The sequence below is a fragment of the Brassica rapa genome, chromosome A08 (genome assembly GCF_000309985.2).
Source record: "Brassica rapa cultivar Chiifu-401-42 chromosome A08, CAAS_Brap_v3.01, whole genome shotgun sequence".
Classification (NCBI taxonomy): domain Eukaryota; kingdom Viridiplantae; phylum Streptophyta; class Magnoliopsida; order Brassicales; family Brassicaceae; genus Brassica; species Brassica rapa.
Genome location: NC_024802.2, coordinates 234,075 through 251,023, shown reverse-complemented (window position 1 = coordinate 251,023; position 16,949 = coordinate 234,075). Strand labels below are relative to the sequence as shown.

Sequence of the window (16,949 nt, the reverse complement as noted above, 5' to 3'; positions counted from 1 at the left end):
GGAAAGAGTATTTTCTAATATAATAAGTCCGGACACATAATTTCTGTATCCATTTATTTTTGAACTATTAACCACTTATTAGCAATAAAAACCTTGTACTATTTAATTCAAATCGAATTACAATTTACAAGCAGAGGAGAACTATTCAAAGTTGTTATCTTGCTTATGCATTATATTATATCTTTATTATCTAGTTCAAAAAAATTTTAATGGTTGTAAAATTAGATAGTATATCTGCACTTGATAAATAAAAGACTACTCAATTGACGTAATAACTGATTTATTAATGAGGTGAAAAGGGTTGATTAACTTTGTATCTTACCATGCGTAAAGTTTCTTGTGTATTGTTCTAGAAGAATTAAAAGTGTTTCTCAAAAGACACGAAAGGTGTTTTGTTTTGATTAGAACAAAAGAATGGTGGTAATCAACTGGAGTAAGTTGACTTTTCATACAACGACATATGGAAATGGACACGTGTCATGCTTGCCCAGTCTGTTGTATTCAATGCATCCCTCTCGTCATTTTAGATTCATACTAGGATTGTGGATTGTCTAAAGCACTAAATAAATACTAACATTCTGATATATTAATTGTTGTGTTCTGATAAATACCACATCTCATACTAGTATACACTCAGGAACTCAGAATCATATAAATCAATAACTGCTTATAAAATGTGGAATTATTGCTTCCAAGTTGCATCACTCGTAGACTTATATCACCAGTTTTGCACCTTTAAACAAAAACATACTTCTTCAGTTTCATATTAAGTGTCGTTGTAGAAGATTTTTTTCGTTACAAAATAAGTGTAATTTTTTAACTTTCAATAAAAAATTTATTAATTTTATTAAACAATTTATTTTTCTATTGGTTGAAATATGGTTAGGTGTATAGATAAATATATTTTTATATAAGAAATATATAAAATTAATTGTTTCCTTAATATGTGCACAAACCCAAAACGACACTTAAAATGAAACAAATAGAGTATTTTCTACTTTAATTTCTTTAACTTTTAATATTTATATTACTACAAGATTCCTACTTAATATTTACCGTGGGTTACAATTAATTACAAGTCAAACCGGTCCAGCAGTAAATGAGAATGGCCCCATCAAACATAACAGTATGTTCAAAAGAACAGCTTATTAGAACATACAGTTCAGTCCGGTGGAAAATTACATCATTTGATAATGATTCTTTTGTTTAAAAGATTATTTTTTACTTTTACCGCTGTAGCGAATGTGTCGTTCTTCCTTTGTCCAAACGCATCATCACACCATCATATGCCATTAAATGTTCACCTCGCTCTTCGATTGCGTACGGACAATAAATCTGAGTTAAAAGCATTTAATGTGGAAACTCCCACCAGCAAATGACCACAGCACTAATTACATTATTATTGGTCAGTGTTTTTTTTTTTGTGGGAAGTCGGTAGTCCAACTAAAAATATAATGCATTTTTACATTTATTCATGATGTATATACATCATATAAACTATGTAGAAAATGCATGTACAATTGTACATTACATGTATATAATACAATAAGGCGATGCATCCAATACACGTATGTGAACAATTTTTTTATTTTTAGCAAAACGTATGTGAACAAATTAATTTGGCAGAATTACAAATATTTACAGCATATATTTCCTTTGATGGGTTCAGTTTATATATACATATATATATATATATGATTTAAAAACCGAATTGACCAGTTTTCAATATATAAATCAAATCGACTATACAATATAAGAGCATCTCCAACCCAAACTTTATTTTAAATAGGACAAAACTTCAAAATGAAGATTTGAGTGTTGATTGCTCCAACCATGAATCCTTAAAAAAATCTTTAAAAATTTATTTATTTATATCATAGTTTTTGACATTAACAAAAATTACTAATATTGATAAAACTTCCTAAATACTTATAAAACATACATTTAATATATTATATAACACACATTATTATAATATTATATAATGTATCTTTATTATGTTTGAAATTTATTTGATGTATTTTTATTTTGTGCGAACTTTATTTTAATGTTATGTAGTATTTATCTTATTTTATTTTATTTTTGTGTACTTAAGTTATTATAAATTAAGTTTAGTTTATGTATTTGTGAAGAGTAATAACTATAAGGATCCAAAAAAATAATAAATAGTTTTGAGGTTTTGAATAGTGAAACTTCAAATTTGAGGTTTCAATATTCAAAACTTCAAAATTTGAAAATTTGAAATTGAGTTGGAATGACACAAAACCTCAAATTTTGAGAATTTGAGGTTGGATTGGAAATGCTCTAACGTTAAGCATAGAAACATCTATGCGTGTGTATGCACTCGGAATTTTTTAACACATATCATATAATAGCACACTCATATAATAGACTGTATTTCTAAATCCGCCCTTGTGAACTTCAGATATGAGAGTAACGTATGTGTCAATTTATTTTTGTAAACAGTCAGTGTATATAGTATATATACTATCTACAACACGGGTGAGCTAAATAGATGGTCAAATAACAAAAACTAAAATTAAAATATATTTTCTTAATAATTGGGGTATGCGTGAGAAAAGTGAAAAAAAGAAAGATTTGGATGTGACACAGAGAATCCAAGAATGGAGAGCAGCTTGACATTGCGACAAAGAAGATGGCGCAATCTCCGTTTTGCAGTGCAGTGCTGAACCAAAGTCTTTTTGAATAAACTACAAAATTCATATTAAAATAAACAAATAATTATAAAGAACCAATGAAATGTCACTTTCTTCACAGAATGACAGCAATAATAATACACATTTCATTGGTTCTATTTGTTCTAAAATAAATTCATTCCAAAATCCCAAAAATTCTGCAGTTATTGGTCGTTTTCGCTACCCAATTCCACTTTGTACTTACATTTCATACTGTCATTTTTCAAATACTACACATTTTACAAACCCTACATAGTTTACATTTATTTTAAAACTAATAATGAATATTAAGCCCACCCTCAGTTTTCTACAAATGTAGATATACGTTAACATAGGTATACATTTTCATGAAAAGAATTGGTCAGAGTCCATGCATATGCATACATATATTATTTTGCTGAACATTGAAAATGTATCCAAGTGATGCCATTACTTAAAACATATTAAAAACCTAAATTATATATTTAGATATATCAAGATTCTGGAAGAGGAGCAATGCAAACTAATCAACAAATGATGAAGGTTTTTTTCTAACTTGTGGTTATGTATTAGCAAAGAAGCATACACTTGCAAATAAAAATACCTTTTAACCATATACATACTAGTTTGTTAGGAAAAAAACAAGTGGGAAGAATTGTATTCGCACTTTTGCGGTTATACGATCCTGTTACTGTATAGCTTTGTGTTTATTTATTTTTATTTGTGTAGTTGTCTTCTAGTTGGCTTTGTAACTCTGTCTAAAAAACAAAAATGGTAACAAATCTGAATATGTTTTTTCTATTAATTGTTTTGTCTCTTAAGTCATTACTAGACTTTGACCTGCGCGCCTGCGCGGGTGTATATTTTAAAAAATATGTTGATATTTGTTTTTCATGTAATTATTAGTATTAGGAAAAATGAATCCGAGGAACATAACCAATACCGATCCAAAAATATAGTACCAAACCCGAACATAAATTAATTAAATATTCTAATTATTCAAAATTTTGTTATTTAGATAACCGAATCTGATCCGAACCGAAGTATTTGGGTATCCGAATTTATCTAAAAATAGATTTATATACTTATATATATATTAATTATTTTTAGATTTAACGTATATAAAATATCAAGAATGATACTTTTAAATTAGTAAATACTTGAAAATATATATATATATATATAGTCTAAAGTAAATATCTGAAATAGTTAAAGTATACTCAAATCACCAAAAATACTTAAAATAATTATTGATTTCGTATCCAAAATTTTAAATCAAGTCAATTGATATGTTAAGCTTAAGTATTATGATATATGTTATTCAAATTTATACGTAATATATTATTTTATTTATACATTTTGAGAAATTTAAAATATATAATGATTTAAGAATTTAAAAATAATTTAAATTAGTTATCCAAACCCGAACCAAACCCGCAAAGATCCGAATCGAACTCAAACCAAAATTTAGAAACATTCTAATAAGGCTGAAATCTTTGACCCCGAAAACCCGAAATGCAAACCGATCAGAACTAAACCCGTATGGGTACCCAAAAGCCCATCTCTAGTCATTATTATATATTGTATTTTGTCATCATATAATTAATCGTATTTTATATGTACCATCATATAAGTAATAATATAATTAATAGTATTTTATACATACCATCATATAAATAATTACATATATTATATTTTTAAAACTTAATATGAAATATAAAAACCATAATTTAAGTTGATATTTCAAATTGGGCTTTGTATTATATTTTTCTTATATATATTGATAATATTGTTTTATAATGGTTATTGAAAAATAGTTTAGTAAAAATCCAGTTTTGAATATATGTATATTTTTGAATCAATTTTTAATATAAATCAACTTTGAATTATTATTTTTATTTGAAATATGTATATAAATTTTAAATTTTGTTTTATGGTTAGTTTAGAAAAAAAAATGTAGGCAATTAGATTGACCCATTTTAGTATATTTTAAAACTGGTCTAGATAACTTTCAATTTAAAAAAAAAACATAAGCCCATTACTTTTTTTCTTAATCTATCCTTGTTTTCAAACAAAAATATTTTTTTTTTAAAAGACTACAATCCATGTTTCCAAACAGTCTAAATTTTTTAATAGTCCTATTCAAGTCTCCAAACACTCCAATTTTGTACTTGAGTTTTAATAAGATAGATAACTATTACAAATAAATTTTGTATATTCCATTTTTTTTATAGATTTTCATAACTAATTTTACAAAATCATTCAACTCATAAAGTAACTCCACGTCTTTCATTGTTCATATGGATGTAGAGTTACTAGTTTGGTTCAAAGAGTTTTAGTTGAGTCTATTTATGTTGATGATAAGAAAATAGTGATAAATATTTATTTATATATTTAAATATTTTCATATTCCATTTTGTTACAAATCTGATCTCTTTTTAAAATTTGGCATAGTTTTTGCTTTTAGATACCTCACAGTCGCTTTGTATATTATGTCCATTCATTCTTTAATTAATGAAATTTAATCAAAAATAAAATATTAAAGTTAAAATATTGGTTTTATATTTGAAACCAAAATATTATTTTTTAATTTTATTTAATTATTATTTCTTTGAAACTTTTAAGAGCTAAATTTAATTATGTTTGTAAAATTTACCAAATATAACAAACAAAACATTTAAATATAATTATATTTTTATTCTGTGATTGAACTTAATTAAATTCGGTTGAATCTGAGTGTATCTTATCACTCTATATCAAAATCTTTACATCACCACTTACTTAAAAAGCAAAATCATTACTTTCACTTATTATTTATTTCCTAATTACCATCATCTTTCAGAGATTGAAACATGGAAAAAAGTTTAATCCATTCTTAATCTCTGGGAATTGGGTATGGCTTTGAGAACAAGCCTGACGCAGTCTCTTTAATCTTTGGAGTCAACTCTTTGGCTTCCTTTGCTTTCAACCTTTTGATAATATTGAACCGTTCTGTTCTTCCCGTGAATTATTTGCTACGATCGATAAGCATTTTAATTTGTTATTCAATAAAATTTAAAACTCAGTACACCATTTAGAAACATACACGTGTAGGTTTCTTGACGATTACTATGTAAGGATTACTGATCGAAATGAGTGTATATATTTGTGGGGTTATGGATTAGCAAGTCAAACTGTATCTAAAACCAAATATTTAAATCAGTCGGTGGTATAGTAGAGAGTTTGCTATGTTTGGGTAGTAACTGGTAAGAAGGCTATTCTCCAGACAAGTGACTGTACCCTACTGATTTGAAAGGTTAATGGAATCAAACACAGGGGCCCCATAATGTGAAAAACGAATGTAGATTCACAGTTTAACTTTTGGTTCAGTAACTGAATGGTACTACTACTATAGACTATAGTAGTTTCTTTTGTTACATTTTTTTTAGGGTTTTTAGTAATTAAACCCCTCAACTAAAGATGAATCGTAAAAAAAACCCTCAACTTAAAATCCTGTGAAATAAACCCTCAATTTTAGTTCCGTTAACATATGTTACCCTCCGTCTAAAAAACCGTGACGGAGGGTGACATATGTTAACGGTTTATAAGTTGAGGGTTTATAATGTTGAAAATTTAGTTTAGGGTTTTTTTTACGATTCATAAATAGTTGAAGGGTTTTATCACTAAAAGTCATTTAAGGGTTTTTAAGTTATTTATTATCCATTTATTCATTGTTTTAGATTGATTTGTAAGCCTTTAAACCTAATTTATATTTTTAATACATTAATCTATTATAAAATTAATTTATACATCTTAAATTAATAATTTTCAACACGATTTACAACTTATTATAACTTCAAAATATTAAATTATTTGATATTTGATAATAGTGATATAAAAAAAATTGTGTGTTTATATCGTCATTTTCAAATATCAAATAATTGAAAGTTTCTAAGTTATATTAAGTCTTAAATAGTGTTGAGGATAATTCATCCATGAAGTCAATCTTTCTATTTGGAGGATAATAAAAATATAATGTAGTTATTCAGAAATCAGTGAGAATAAAAATAATCATGCATTATTTTGGAAGGGGGAGAAGTACGAGCCGGATGACCGAAATCATGAAAATAGGAAAAAGTGTGTCATACTCTAAATATAAAGATTGACTTCATGGATGAATTATCTCGACACTACTTAAAACGTAATATAACTTAGAAACTATAAATCATTTCATATTTGACAATGATGATATAAACACACAAATTCTGTTATATCACTATTGCCAAATATCAAATAATTTAATATTTCAAAGTTATAATAAGTTGTAAGTAGTGTTAAAAATTATTAATTTAAGATGTATAAATTAATATACAAATATATTAATGTATTAAAATTTATAAATTAGTTTTAAAGGCTTATAAATCTTAAAACAATGTATAAATGATAATAAATAATTTTATAACATTTAATGACTTTTAGTGATAAAACTCCTCAACTAAAGATGAATCGTAAAAAAAACCCTCAACTAAAAATCGAGTGAAATAAACCCTCAACTTATAAACCGTTAACATATGTCACCCTCCGTCACGGTTTTTTAGACGGAGGGTAACATATGTTAACGGAACTAAAGTTGAGGGTTTATTTCACAGGATTTTTAGTTGAGGGTTTTTTTTACGATTCATCTTTAGTTGAGAGGTTTAATTACTAAAAACGCTTTTTTTTACTGTTAGAAGAACCAAAGATATTCAAGGACCAGTCTCAAAAACGACTTGTGATTTTAGTTCTTTCTGCCTATGGGCCCCCAGATCCGTATATTTTTTGGAGGTATAGAAAATGATCGACATGCTTACGCAGCTCATTTCTGCAATTGACGAGTGTAACTTCTGGTCGTTTTGTTTCGATGAAAACCACGTGAATTTCTTTTTCTCTCTTTTTTTCAAAAACAATTTTACACACAACCAAAACTAGTTTTTAGTATTTTAGGTTTTGTGATGGCCTCGGCCAAAAGCCTTAGTTAACAAAATAAAAATAAAAATAAAAATAAGAACGAGTTTAATGATGATCGCTTACAAACCCTAAACCCCAAGGAAAGTAGTATTTAAAGGTGCGAAAAGCGTAAAAGGGACAACTTTCAGTTTCCCTGATATAAACAAACTCCAGAATCTTTAATGGTTTCATGCATGTAAGATCTTGTGTTGGTGATACTATTCGGCTTTGAAGTTTTAGTATACAAACTGCTTCACAGTTCACACACCAGATTTGTGTTCTTGGCAATGGCTATGTATCATCTATCAAGAAACAAAAACACATAAACCATTCACAGACGTATGAAACATGGTTTTTGTTGCTAATATCCGTATTATCACCATATACAAGATGGAAGAAATAACAAAATCAACATTAACCTTGATCAGGATCTTGGTGTACAAAGAAACTAGCCGCGACTATCAGATAACTGAGAATCAGCATCAATCCTTTGAAGTAATTAGATGTCCCTTCCTACATAACAACAAACACACATAGAGATTTTGACAAATTCATGAGATAAACTGATCAGGTTGGTTCCATATATTTTATAGCTTCAAGATTATTAAACTCACTTGGAGAAAGAAAGCTACAACTATAACGGATATGAACAGTGTAGCTGTCTCAAATAACTGGAAATTCAGATCCATTTGTTCACCCATCATCCAACTAATGACCACACAGAAAGGAACCTATAATCCAATTCGGGCAAAGTGGAATGTATTATCATTTTTGTTGTCACATAATAATGTTCATGCAGTAGAGACAATTACGTACCGCAAACATAGAAATCTGAATTGAAGATCCAATAGCTACTCCCAAGGACAGATCCTGTAGAGGAAAGAAATTATAAAATTAGAATCTAAAAATATATAGAAACCAAAGACAGCAGAATATAGGCATGCAAGAGTAGACATGTCTGCTTACCAGCTTGTCTTTCATGGCAAACATAATAGCACCTGCATGCTCGGCCGCATTACCAACTATAGGAAGCAAGATGACACTTATAAACGATATTGGTACGTTCCATGAGACTGAAGCACCCTGTCACGTTATATAGTAATACATCAGATCATGTTAACTTATACAGTACGATAAGATGTTCATCAGATATATATACAAATAATTATATTAACTTCTATGGCATCGACAAGATAACCGGAAAGAAGAGAGACCCAAGCCGTAAAGATTAGAAGCCAGATGATAGCTTCCCACTTGGATATCTCAGGAACTTCATCATCATCCCAAGTTTCTTCGCTCTGGTTCAGTGATCAAAGTTTACCAAACAGCAGAGATTGAGTCCAATTAGAGGAAAGAGAGACAACCAAATGGTGAAAGTGTTTATAACTTGTAAGAAAAAAAAGGTGGGAAGATAAAGAACCTCGGTAAGAAAACTTGGCTGGCTTTTCAACTGGAAAAAGAGATAAGCAGCATAGGCAACGAGCATTATGCAACTGGTTGATCTTGAAAGAACCAGCTCTGATGAAGCAGCATGAACCTCACTATGCGTGTAATGAAGAAGTGTGGGGAAGAGTAGACTCATCACTGCAATCAAAAGCATTCCCGAATTCAAAACCGCATTCCCCTGCATTAATTGCAGATGAAACATGCTCAGAAACAACCTATAACCCTTAAATTTTCTTTTTAAAAAATTACATAAATATAAACCCCCAAATTTGTGAAAAATTATTATTTTTATTAAAACCTTTACTAGATCATTTACATCCCTAAAATCTCAAGACCTGCTCTGTTCAGATTGAGAGAATGTTATGCCCTACTTTGTCAAAGACTTGCTGTTTGCGAGAAAATACAATGCCACCGCAGAAAAAAGAGCAGCCAAGTACGAGCAACATGTTAGACAGAATGGAGCCGAGCAGCGTCAGTTGTACAACGCGTATCATTCCATTTTTAAGAGCTATAATGGATATAATCAGCTCTGTCACGTTTCCAAATGTAGCGTTTAAGAGGCCTCCAACTGGTGTGAAAAGTGTCATAGCTCGTCAGAAAACAATATTAGGAGAAAAAGGACGCAAGAAACAAAGTCACGTGTTATATATTACCAGTTGGACCTGTGTAACAAGCCAATTGCCTGTAAGAAAAAAATTAGACGGTTAACCGTTGAGGATATATGGTAATTTAATGGTTATGTACAAGTGAGAGCTAGCAAGTACTTACTCTGTAGCATATCCAAGACGTTCAGCTAATGGTGTGATTCCTAATAAGCTCAGTAAGAAAAACCATCCCTAACCCACAGAGAGAGAATGATTATTTCTTGAGACAACTTATTAAGACTGATAAGATTATAAATGCTTGCTAAGTGCTAACCTTGTTATCTGTCAAGTAGTGGACTAGTATTGCTAGAGGACCAAAAGGCAACAAAAGATTGAGTTTATTGGACAAAATCACGATCTTGAAGCTCTGGATCACGGTGTTCTTTGTTGCTTTGGCTGAAAGAGATCCTCCTCGCTCCAGCGAGAAAACTGCCTTTATTTGTGGGGAATTTGTCTCAACTCTGAAAAGTCTTCTGTGCTCAGCTTCATCATCGAACTCCATCTGTTTACAGTAGTAATATTTTCATTTATTAAGCTGATAATGTAGAGCAAAAATAATTAAGACAAGACTTGATCGTGAACTCTAACTTACAATAATAACTCAAGAAAGAAACCCAAAACTACTTGAATGATGTCTATATCAAAAGGAACATATATCTATATATAGTTCACAGGACATGATTTGTGATCTCAATGATCATTGATTTGGTGTAAAATCCAGTCATTGTTCACCTTAATTATTCCCAAAGAGTATATGGAATGGTGACGCATTAACAAGCACGGGGAAGAAGATACAAAAAATTAAAATGGTCTATTATGGACAAAGATCAACAACTCAGGTATTAAAGTATGAAAGTTTCATTGTACGAGTCTTGGCTTTTTCTACTTTAAAAGTGCGACACAGAAGCACGCACGCGTATCTCACCCATCTTTACATTCTAACACAGCTATGGGTTTGCATATCTCGACCCGATACTGCTTTTTGTCGATTCCACATAGTATTCAGAAAAAGCCACGTGGAACTCACCTTAATGATTGAACAAAACCATCCATGAAACAATGTGTCTTGGTTCATGTGGGCAGGTGCTTTGAAGCTCTCGGCAAGCTGTTCTCAGGTGGGTCATTATTTTTAAGAGCGGATCACCGGGGAGGCCAAAATTACCGGGTTCTGACTCTCGGTTGAACTTGGTTCATCTTTTTGCGGCAAGCGGATGATGCGGTCTGGGTTGAGTCTTGGGACAGCGCTGGTGGTTGTTGAGTCTGCCTAACCTGTTGTAACTAAATCGAGTCTGTGTTTAGACTTTCTTTTTCGTTTTCTGTTTCTTGTTATCTCTGTATTTCTGTCATAAATGAAAAATTGGTAATAATATCTTTACATTTTTACCAAAAAAAAAAAAAAAAAACAATGTGTCTTGACAAAACTATGGCCCTAGTCCACCATTAGGAAAAGCACACGATTTAAGGGGCAGCAAAAACGTAAGATGGGGGGGAGGGCAACTTTCAAAATTGTTGAAACAACTCCAGAAGCTCTCAAAATGTACATGTAATATTTCTTATACATACCAACGTAAACATGGAAAATCTGGATTGAGGATACTATAGAGGAGAAATGATAAAATTTAGAAGCTAAAGAAGAGAAAACAAAGACAACAGAGTGTAAGAGAATTGTCTGCGTACCAGCTTATCTTTAATGGCGAACATAATAGCACCTGCATGCTCTGCCGCATCTTCAACAAGACTCAAGCACCCTGTCATAGATTGTAAAAAACAAACAAAAACATAAGTCAAACTCGTAAACTCCGCATTGCAAATGTTATCGTATTCACTGGTTTCTAGTCAAATCTTTGACAATAACCGTGACCGTCTACAGAAAAGACTGGTATAGTCACATTATAATGTGGTACTGATCATATAGCATAAACAGGTAAAGTGAATATTGCAACATCCTCATAAGAAACACACACACTAAAAAACAGATACTTATGGCATCTACAGGATAGCCGGAAAGAAGAGAGACTCAATTACAAAACTCTCTTTGCCCAACCCCTTTTATTAGAGTAGAGATAGCTGATACAGGATAACATAAACCAATACGTTACAATATGAATCGATACAGTGAAACCAATAAATTAATGAGAGAGCGAGCTTGCTCTTGTCTACGAATACCGATCCTACCAATTCAAAGCTGGATGACCACGTCCCAAAGATACAATTCCTTCTCCGGTACTCCTAATGTAAATGTTACCATTCCGGATTCCCCATCACACCGGTACTCCACTTCCTCAGAGTCCACCGTAACACTCCGTGGTCGTCCAACAGACGAGTATACCCCAACCAAACCACTTCCTCTTAGTTTCATCTTTACCACACAATTAGTCCCATCATCATCGCATCTTAAGCTCACAATAGCTCCTCCAGAATTAAACATCTCTATTAGCCCCACCGGAGCGAACTTGGTTCCATTAGAATATTCTTTCACCGGAACCACCGTGAAAACTTCATACTCACGTGACTTCAACGTGATTGGTAAAGATGTACCTTTGGGGAGATACACTAATTCACCTGGTAACGCAAACCAAAAAATGTGAATTGTTTGACCAAAAAAAAAGAACAATCAGAGAATTTAAGACTGATTGTTGAGTTTGGTGTACCTCTGAGATGGGAATAGACGACGGAGTCACCTGTCCATTCAAAGGCTGCTACTTTGTGGAGGTAATGAACATCATTAGTTCTGACATAACCAGAAATGGTCCCAGGTTGTTGGTCATGGATCATGTATCTCTTCTCCTTCTTACACCACCCGGCTCCTTGGCAGTTGAACACTCCAATAACTCCCGTGAAGTCGTTTAGATTCCATATTTTCATAAGACTAGCCAAAAACAACAACTGATGTTAATATACTATTCACTTCTATTGAATCTTTCTTCACTGGAAAAGGAGGGAAATTAGATATACTTACCTTTTATTGTCTCTGACTGGATCACTGAAGAAGCAATCACTGGTTGGTCTTCCTGGAAGCTTTGCCCTGAGGATGGAACCGTCTGGAAGGACTAGCTTCCTTAAGAGGTTGAAGTCATGTTGTCCTGGTTTGTCGCTGTTAACAAAGTTTGAGTTACTTGCAGCCTATTTTACTATACTGTATTTTTTGTTATTGGATCTTATGATTTACCTGACGTAAATGGCACATCCACCAACCGCTCGAGCTGCTGCATGATATTCAGCCATTGGATGCAAACTCTGCAGTGAGACACAAATAGATTCAGATTTATCATGAAACACGTTATAAATGTTAAATGTTGTTGTGCAAATTTAACGTACATGGAACATGTCCCAATCCGGCTGCATAAACTCGCCAAGGAAAAGTGTGTTATATGCAACAGAAGCAATGTGGATGGTGTGCGAGGCAGGATCCCTAGGCCAGAAATCGTCTGATGCCCTTATAACAGCCGTCTTTTTTGCGCTGAATACCATTTACATAAGAATGAAACCACACTGAAGTGAGATGATTCTAAAGAAACTTCATAGGTATAAGATGTTTTCACCTGTAGAGACCATCTGTGTTATGGCTCATGCAAGATATAATACCATTGTCAGGGAAGTTTCTTGAGATGGAGGCTTCCAAAGCATGGTGATACTTCTTTGCTAGTTTGACACGACCGCCATGTCCAGCTCCAAGAGTTTCCAGAATGTTTTGGACGTCGACTTTGACACCATCGATCCCAACGGATGCAAGGTAGGAGTGAAGGTCGTTGTAGAAGGTAAAGACTTTCTCAGGGTTCACCAAACCGAGTCCATTCTTAGTAATGCTTTCTAGAGATTCACAGTTCTGGTTGGACATAACTCCTGGTGAAGAAACTGGATACGAGACCTTTGATTCGTAATGCTCCATACCCGAAACGCCAGGTTTGACTCCTCCCCAGTACCCTGTTAGCGCATGCCAAACGTAAACATACTTGAGCGAGTTGTTACTCTTAATGTCTGTGATAACATGTCTAAGACTCAAGGCAGGGTCCTCCACTCGGTGGCCCTCTCTCCCATCCTTCTGAAACTTGTAATTCTCCTTGATGTGTGTTAATCTGTTGGCGAAACTGAAGAATAAACATAAAGAGAAGCTATTATTAGCACAAGTAGACTTGCACAGGCTTAAATCTACAATACAATGTTTCAAAGCAAGTAGAGTTTTTTTTGAATAAAGAGCTTACTTAGCAGCATTATCAGCGTTAAATTCAACACCGGTATCATCCATGCTAACAGATTGCCATCCATCATCAATAATGACAAATTTTGGGGGAATCCCACCGGCTTCAAGGCTGCAGAGAAATGTTGCAGGTTTTGTTAAGTCGCAGCCTTGCAAAAAAAGAAAAAGAAAGAATGCATGTGTGGTTTTGAATAAGAAAGACTCATGAGTACCTTTGAAGACCTTGCTTGACGTCACTGGCCGTGACATTGGTGTAGAAGGCATCCCATGTGCACCAACCGAACCAGTTCAACATATCTGGCATCTGCACAGAAACCAAAACAGGGGAACGAGATTCTTCACGGTATTCAGTTTCTAATTAAATCTGAGAAAATTGATGTAGAGACGAGTTTCCTTACTTTCTTTCTCTCGCGGTGTGAAAATGTCTGAAGATGCTGTTCAACAGCCCTGCATAAATCATTGAAAGACAGAGAGATTCTTCTTAACACTAAGATTCTCAATACAAAGAGAAATGAAGAATCTTTAGTAAAGAAAAGGTTACAGACTTGACAGCTTTGGTGATGACATCAAAAGGGTCAGAGCCAGCAGCCACAAAAACCAAATGATCCCCCTTGAATTGGTCAACGGTAGGATCACCTAACCATACAAACACACAGAGACACTCTAAGCAAAGTTACCAACTCAAAAATCTAGCATTGTGGAACACATACATACCGCTTTCAAGACAAATCTCAAGCTCATTCGATTGGTTGCCTTGAAGAACAGCTCGAAAATCTCCTTCGAGGATGGGCAAGAACACAACGTAGGAGGCAGGGTGATCTCCTTCCAAATCAGAACCGCCGTTAGCTTCTACGATTAGAAACTGAGTCTCGAAAGGAATCTCCTTCCCGTGAGTCCCCATTCTCTGCGTCATCCACCATAGTTTGAATCGGAACACACACATAAACCTCAACTCTCTGCCCAAACAAAATGGTGAAGTCTAGTCAATCCAAGCATTCATTAGTTATCTATCACAATGCTGCTGACATTTAACAAGAGAGAGAACAGTACTCGAGTTTCCCTAAGGGGAAGACACGGTGGCTTCCGGTTTGGTCCGACGAGACGCCGATGAAAGCTCCGTCGATCAACGAGTTCCCTGAAGCAGGAGTGACCACAACATTCTCCGGCACGCCGCGAAGAACACGGTGTCCGAACACCACCAAGTCGGAGTTGCTGACGCTGATTCCGGCACCAACCGTCATTGTTGCAAAAATCAAATCGAAGAAAAATAATGAAACCTCGAGACTCACGAGTCACGATTCGCAAGATCTCCTTAGTTGAACAAGTGAAGCGTAAACAATGAGTTATTTATAGAAGAACGTAAATGATGACGTGTCCCCATCAACTTTTAGAGTATTTGCACCCCCTACCCACAACATTTACCCTATTTAGTGATCTATCCACATTTCCCCCAAGTTTTGCTCACTCCATCATCACTATTTCCCCCCCCAAGTTTAGGCAGATCCTTAATATTCAACTTTTTTTAGTACTTTTTAAATTAACTCATTTTTTTTGTTTTATTTACCACGTATTTCTTTTCTTTCTTTTACTACTCAGACGTCATAACTTTATTTACCCATTCTGAAAATGCGAAGAAAAAAAAAACAAAAAGTAAGATATGCATCTTTATCTTGGTACATTAAACTATAAATATGAAAATGCTAATTGATTTCTATTTTCTCGAAGAACAGATACGCGTATTTACGTGGAATTGCATGGCATAAACCTTAAACATCATACCCTCTTTTTTCAACCATCTGAAACATGCATGTTTTATTTAAGGAAGAAATGATAATCATATAGCTTACGTATACGTTATTACCCCCTATTTCATGATTCGGATATGATTGCTGACTGTGTAATCCGAGTTGAAAACGATCGATGTTTAGTGTTGTCTGTTTGACAATTACATCTTTGGGAAAACTAAAAAGGAAGAACAATGACTCATATTACTAGTAGATTTAAATAATGAAAATATCTACTTGTGTTGTCAGTTATTATTAATAGAGCGGCGTAGATCTAAAAGAGCAGACTGGGACCATCACATGCACGACCATTGGACGGTTGTTATAAGAATAAGGTCACACATCTATTACCAATGCGACAGTAACCAACCGATATGGATCCTTGTGTCGGGTAAATAACTTCGAGACAAGGAAAGACTAGATTCATTTTTCTTTTTGATATGCGTAGTGAGTGTGTGGTCACGCCATATGTTTTCTTATTTGATGCATCTTCTTCTGATAAAGCATTATCCAGAGAAGAATATGTTCAATAAATGAAAGTGTTATCAGAATCTAACCCAAGAAAAGGTTAATCATCCAATCTTTGATTAATTGTCAGTTTACTTTGTAAGTTGCACTTGCACACTTGCACTTTATTCTAAAGAAAACGAAGGCATGAAATGTCAAACACAGAATCGAGGGTTACTTATGATTTTAGCATATATATAGTCCGTATGAATGCGTATGTATAAATCATGAAGAATGTAATAACTAGGTGTTAAGCATGCACATGCGGACATAATTCTTTTATTAGTTTATGTCTTACTAATCTAAAATCCACATAATAAGTTATTATTTATGTTTTCAAATAGTTAAATCATACATCAAGGTATTTTTATATGTCAAATATTTTCATCAAAATATATACTTATTATTGTGTTAATTTTTTTTAAAACACTCATATCTTAGAAATAGTTTAGAAAATATCTTTATATAAAATATTTTTGCTTGACAAATATTTAATTATAAATTGTTTGGTATCTTAATTTTTTTTTAATTTTTATAATAAAAACTATTGGTTCCAGATAGCAACACAATATATACAAAAATTATCTTATTTTTTAAATATGTTTTTTGATAATTTTATTATATAATTTTATTATCAATTATTTAATATTTAATATAACATATAAATTTAATATTATTAAAATAAAATTTGTTTTTAATTATATATAAAACTCATTAAGGGTATTATTTA

The 16,949-nt window shown here is 32.6% G+C and overlaps 2 protein-coding genes across 4 annotated transcripts; both read right to left on the bottom strand.

The window, feature by feature from the left end:
• Positions 1 to 7,668: 7,668 nt before the first annotated feature.
• LOC103832561 (vacuolar cation/proton exchanger 5-like) lies at positions 7,669 to 12,066 on the bottom strand. 2 transcript variants are annotated; one of them, XM_009108585.3, is made up of 13 exons: positions 11,906 to 12,066; positions 11,408 to 11,478; positions 10,005 to 10,232; positions 9,855 to 9,922; positions 9,740 to 9,768; positions 9,458 to 9,654; positions 9,061 to 9,264; positions 8,816 to 8,938; positions 8,607 to 8,723; positions 8,457 to 8,510; positions 8,255 to 8,371; positions 8,060 to 8,153; positions 7,669 to 7,942 (listed from the first exon to the last, which is right to left on the bottom strand). In XM_009108585.3, exons 2-13 carry the CDS (start codon positions 11,429 to 11,431, stop codon positions 7,932 to 7,934), a joined length of 1,266 nt encoding a protein of 421 aa, XP_009106833.1. In that variant the 5' UTR covers positions 11,432 to 11,478; positions 11,906 to 12,066; the 3' UTR covers positions 7,669 to 7,931. The 2 variants fall into 2 exon arrangements, with proteins under 2 accessions (XP_009106833.1, XP_009106834.1); XM_009108586.3 differs by lacking the exons at positions 11,408 to 11,478; positions 11,906 to 12,066 and adding an exon at positions 10,323 to 11,168.
• On the bottom strand, positions 10,062 to 16,779 carry LOC103832560 (probable galactinol--sucrose galactosyltransferase 1). Of its 2 annotated transcripts, XR_004450430.1 has the most exons (14): positions 14,979 to 16,779; positions 14,643 to 14,884; positions 14,474 to 14,564; positions 14,327 to 14,375; positions 14,141 to 14,232; positions 13,933 to 14,040; positions 13,273 to 13,818; positions 13,049 to 13,190; positions 12,900 to 12,967; positions 12,690 to 12,824; positions 12,382 to 12,599; positions 11,906 to 12,292; positions 11,408 to 11,478; positions 10,062 to 10,232 (listed from the first exon to the last, which is right to left on the bottom strand). XR_004450430.1 is itself a non-coding variant. In XM_009108582.3 (12 exons), exons 1-12 carry the CDS (start codon positions 15,167 to 15,169, stop codon positions 11,910 to 11,912), a joined length of 2,265 nt encoding a protein of 754 aa, XP_009106830.1. In that variant the 5' UTR covers positions 15,170 to 16,778; the 3' UTR covers positions 11,616 to 11,909. The 2 variants fall into 2 exon arrangements, 1 of the variants encoding a protein (XP_009106830.1); XM_009108582.3 differs by lacking the exons at positions 10,062 to 10,232; positions 11,408 to 11,478 and having other exon boundaries at positions 11,616 to 12,292; positions 14,979 to 16,778.
• Between the last annotated feature and the right edge of the window lie 170 nt (positions 16,780 to 16,949).

What these genes read in the sequence shown, in the direction of transcription:
- LOC103832561 (XM_009108585.3), bottom strand. Translation starts at nt 11,431, where the DNA reads ATGTTCGCCATTAAAGATAAGCTG. An exon ending in AACAGCAAGTCTTTGACAAA is followed by an intron (nt 9,265 to 9,457) that starts GTAGGGCATAAC and finishes CAATTAATGCAG; the next exon opens with GGGAATGCGGTTTTGAATTC. An exon ending in ATCTTGTCGATGCCATAGAA is followed by an intron (nt 8,724 to 8,815) that starts GTTAATATAATT and finishes ATAACGTGACAG; the next exon opens with GGTGCTTCAGTCTCATGGAA.
- LOC103832560 (XM_009108582.3), bottom strand. Translation starts at nt 15,169, where the DNA reads ATGACGGTTGGTGCCGGAATCAGCGTCAGCAACTCCGACTTGGTGGTG. An exon ending in TTCCCCTTAGGGAAACTCGA is followed by an intron (nt 14,885 to 14,978) that starts GTACTGTTCTCT and finishes TTGTTTGGGCAG; the next exon opens with AGAGTTGAGGTTTATGTGTG. An exon ending in CACACCGCGAGAGAAAGAAA is followed by an intron (nt 14,233 to 14,326) that starts GTAAGGAAACTC and finishes GTTTCTGTGCAG; the next exon opens with ATGCCAGATATGTTGAACTG.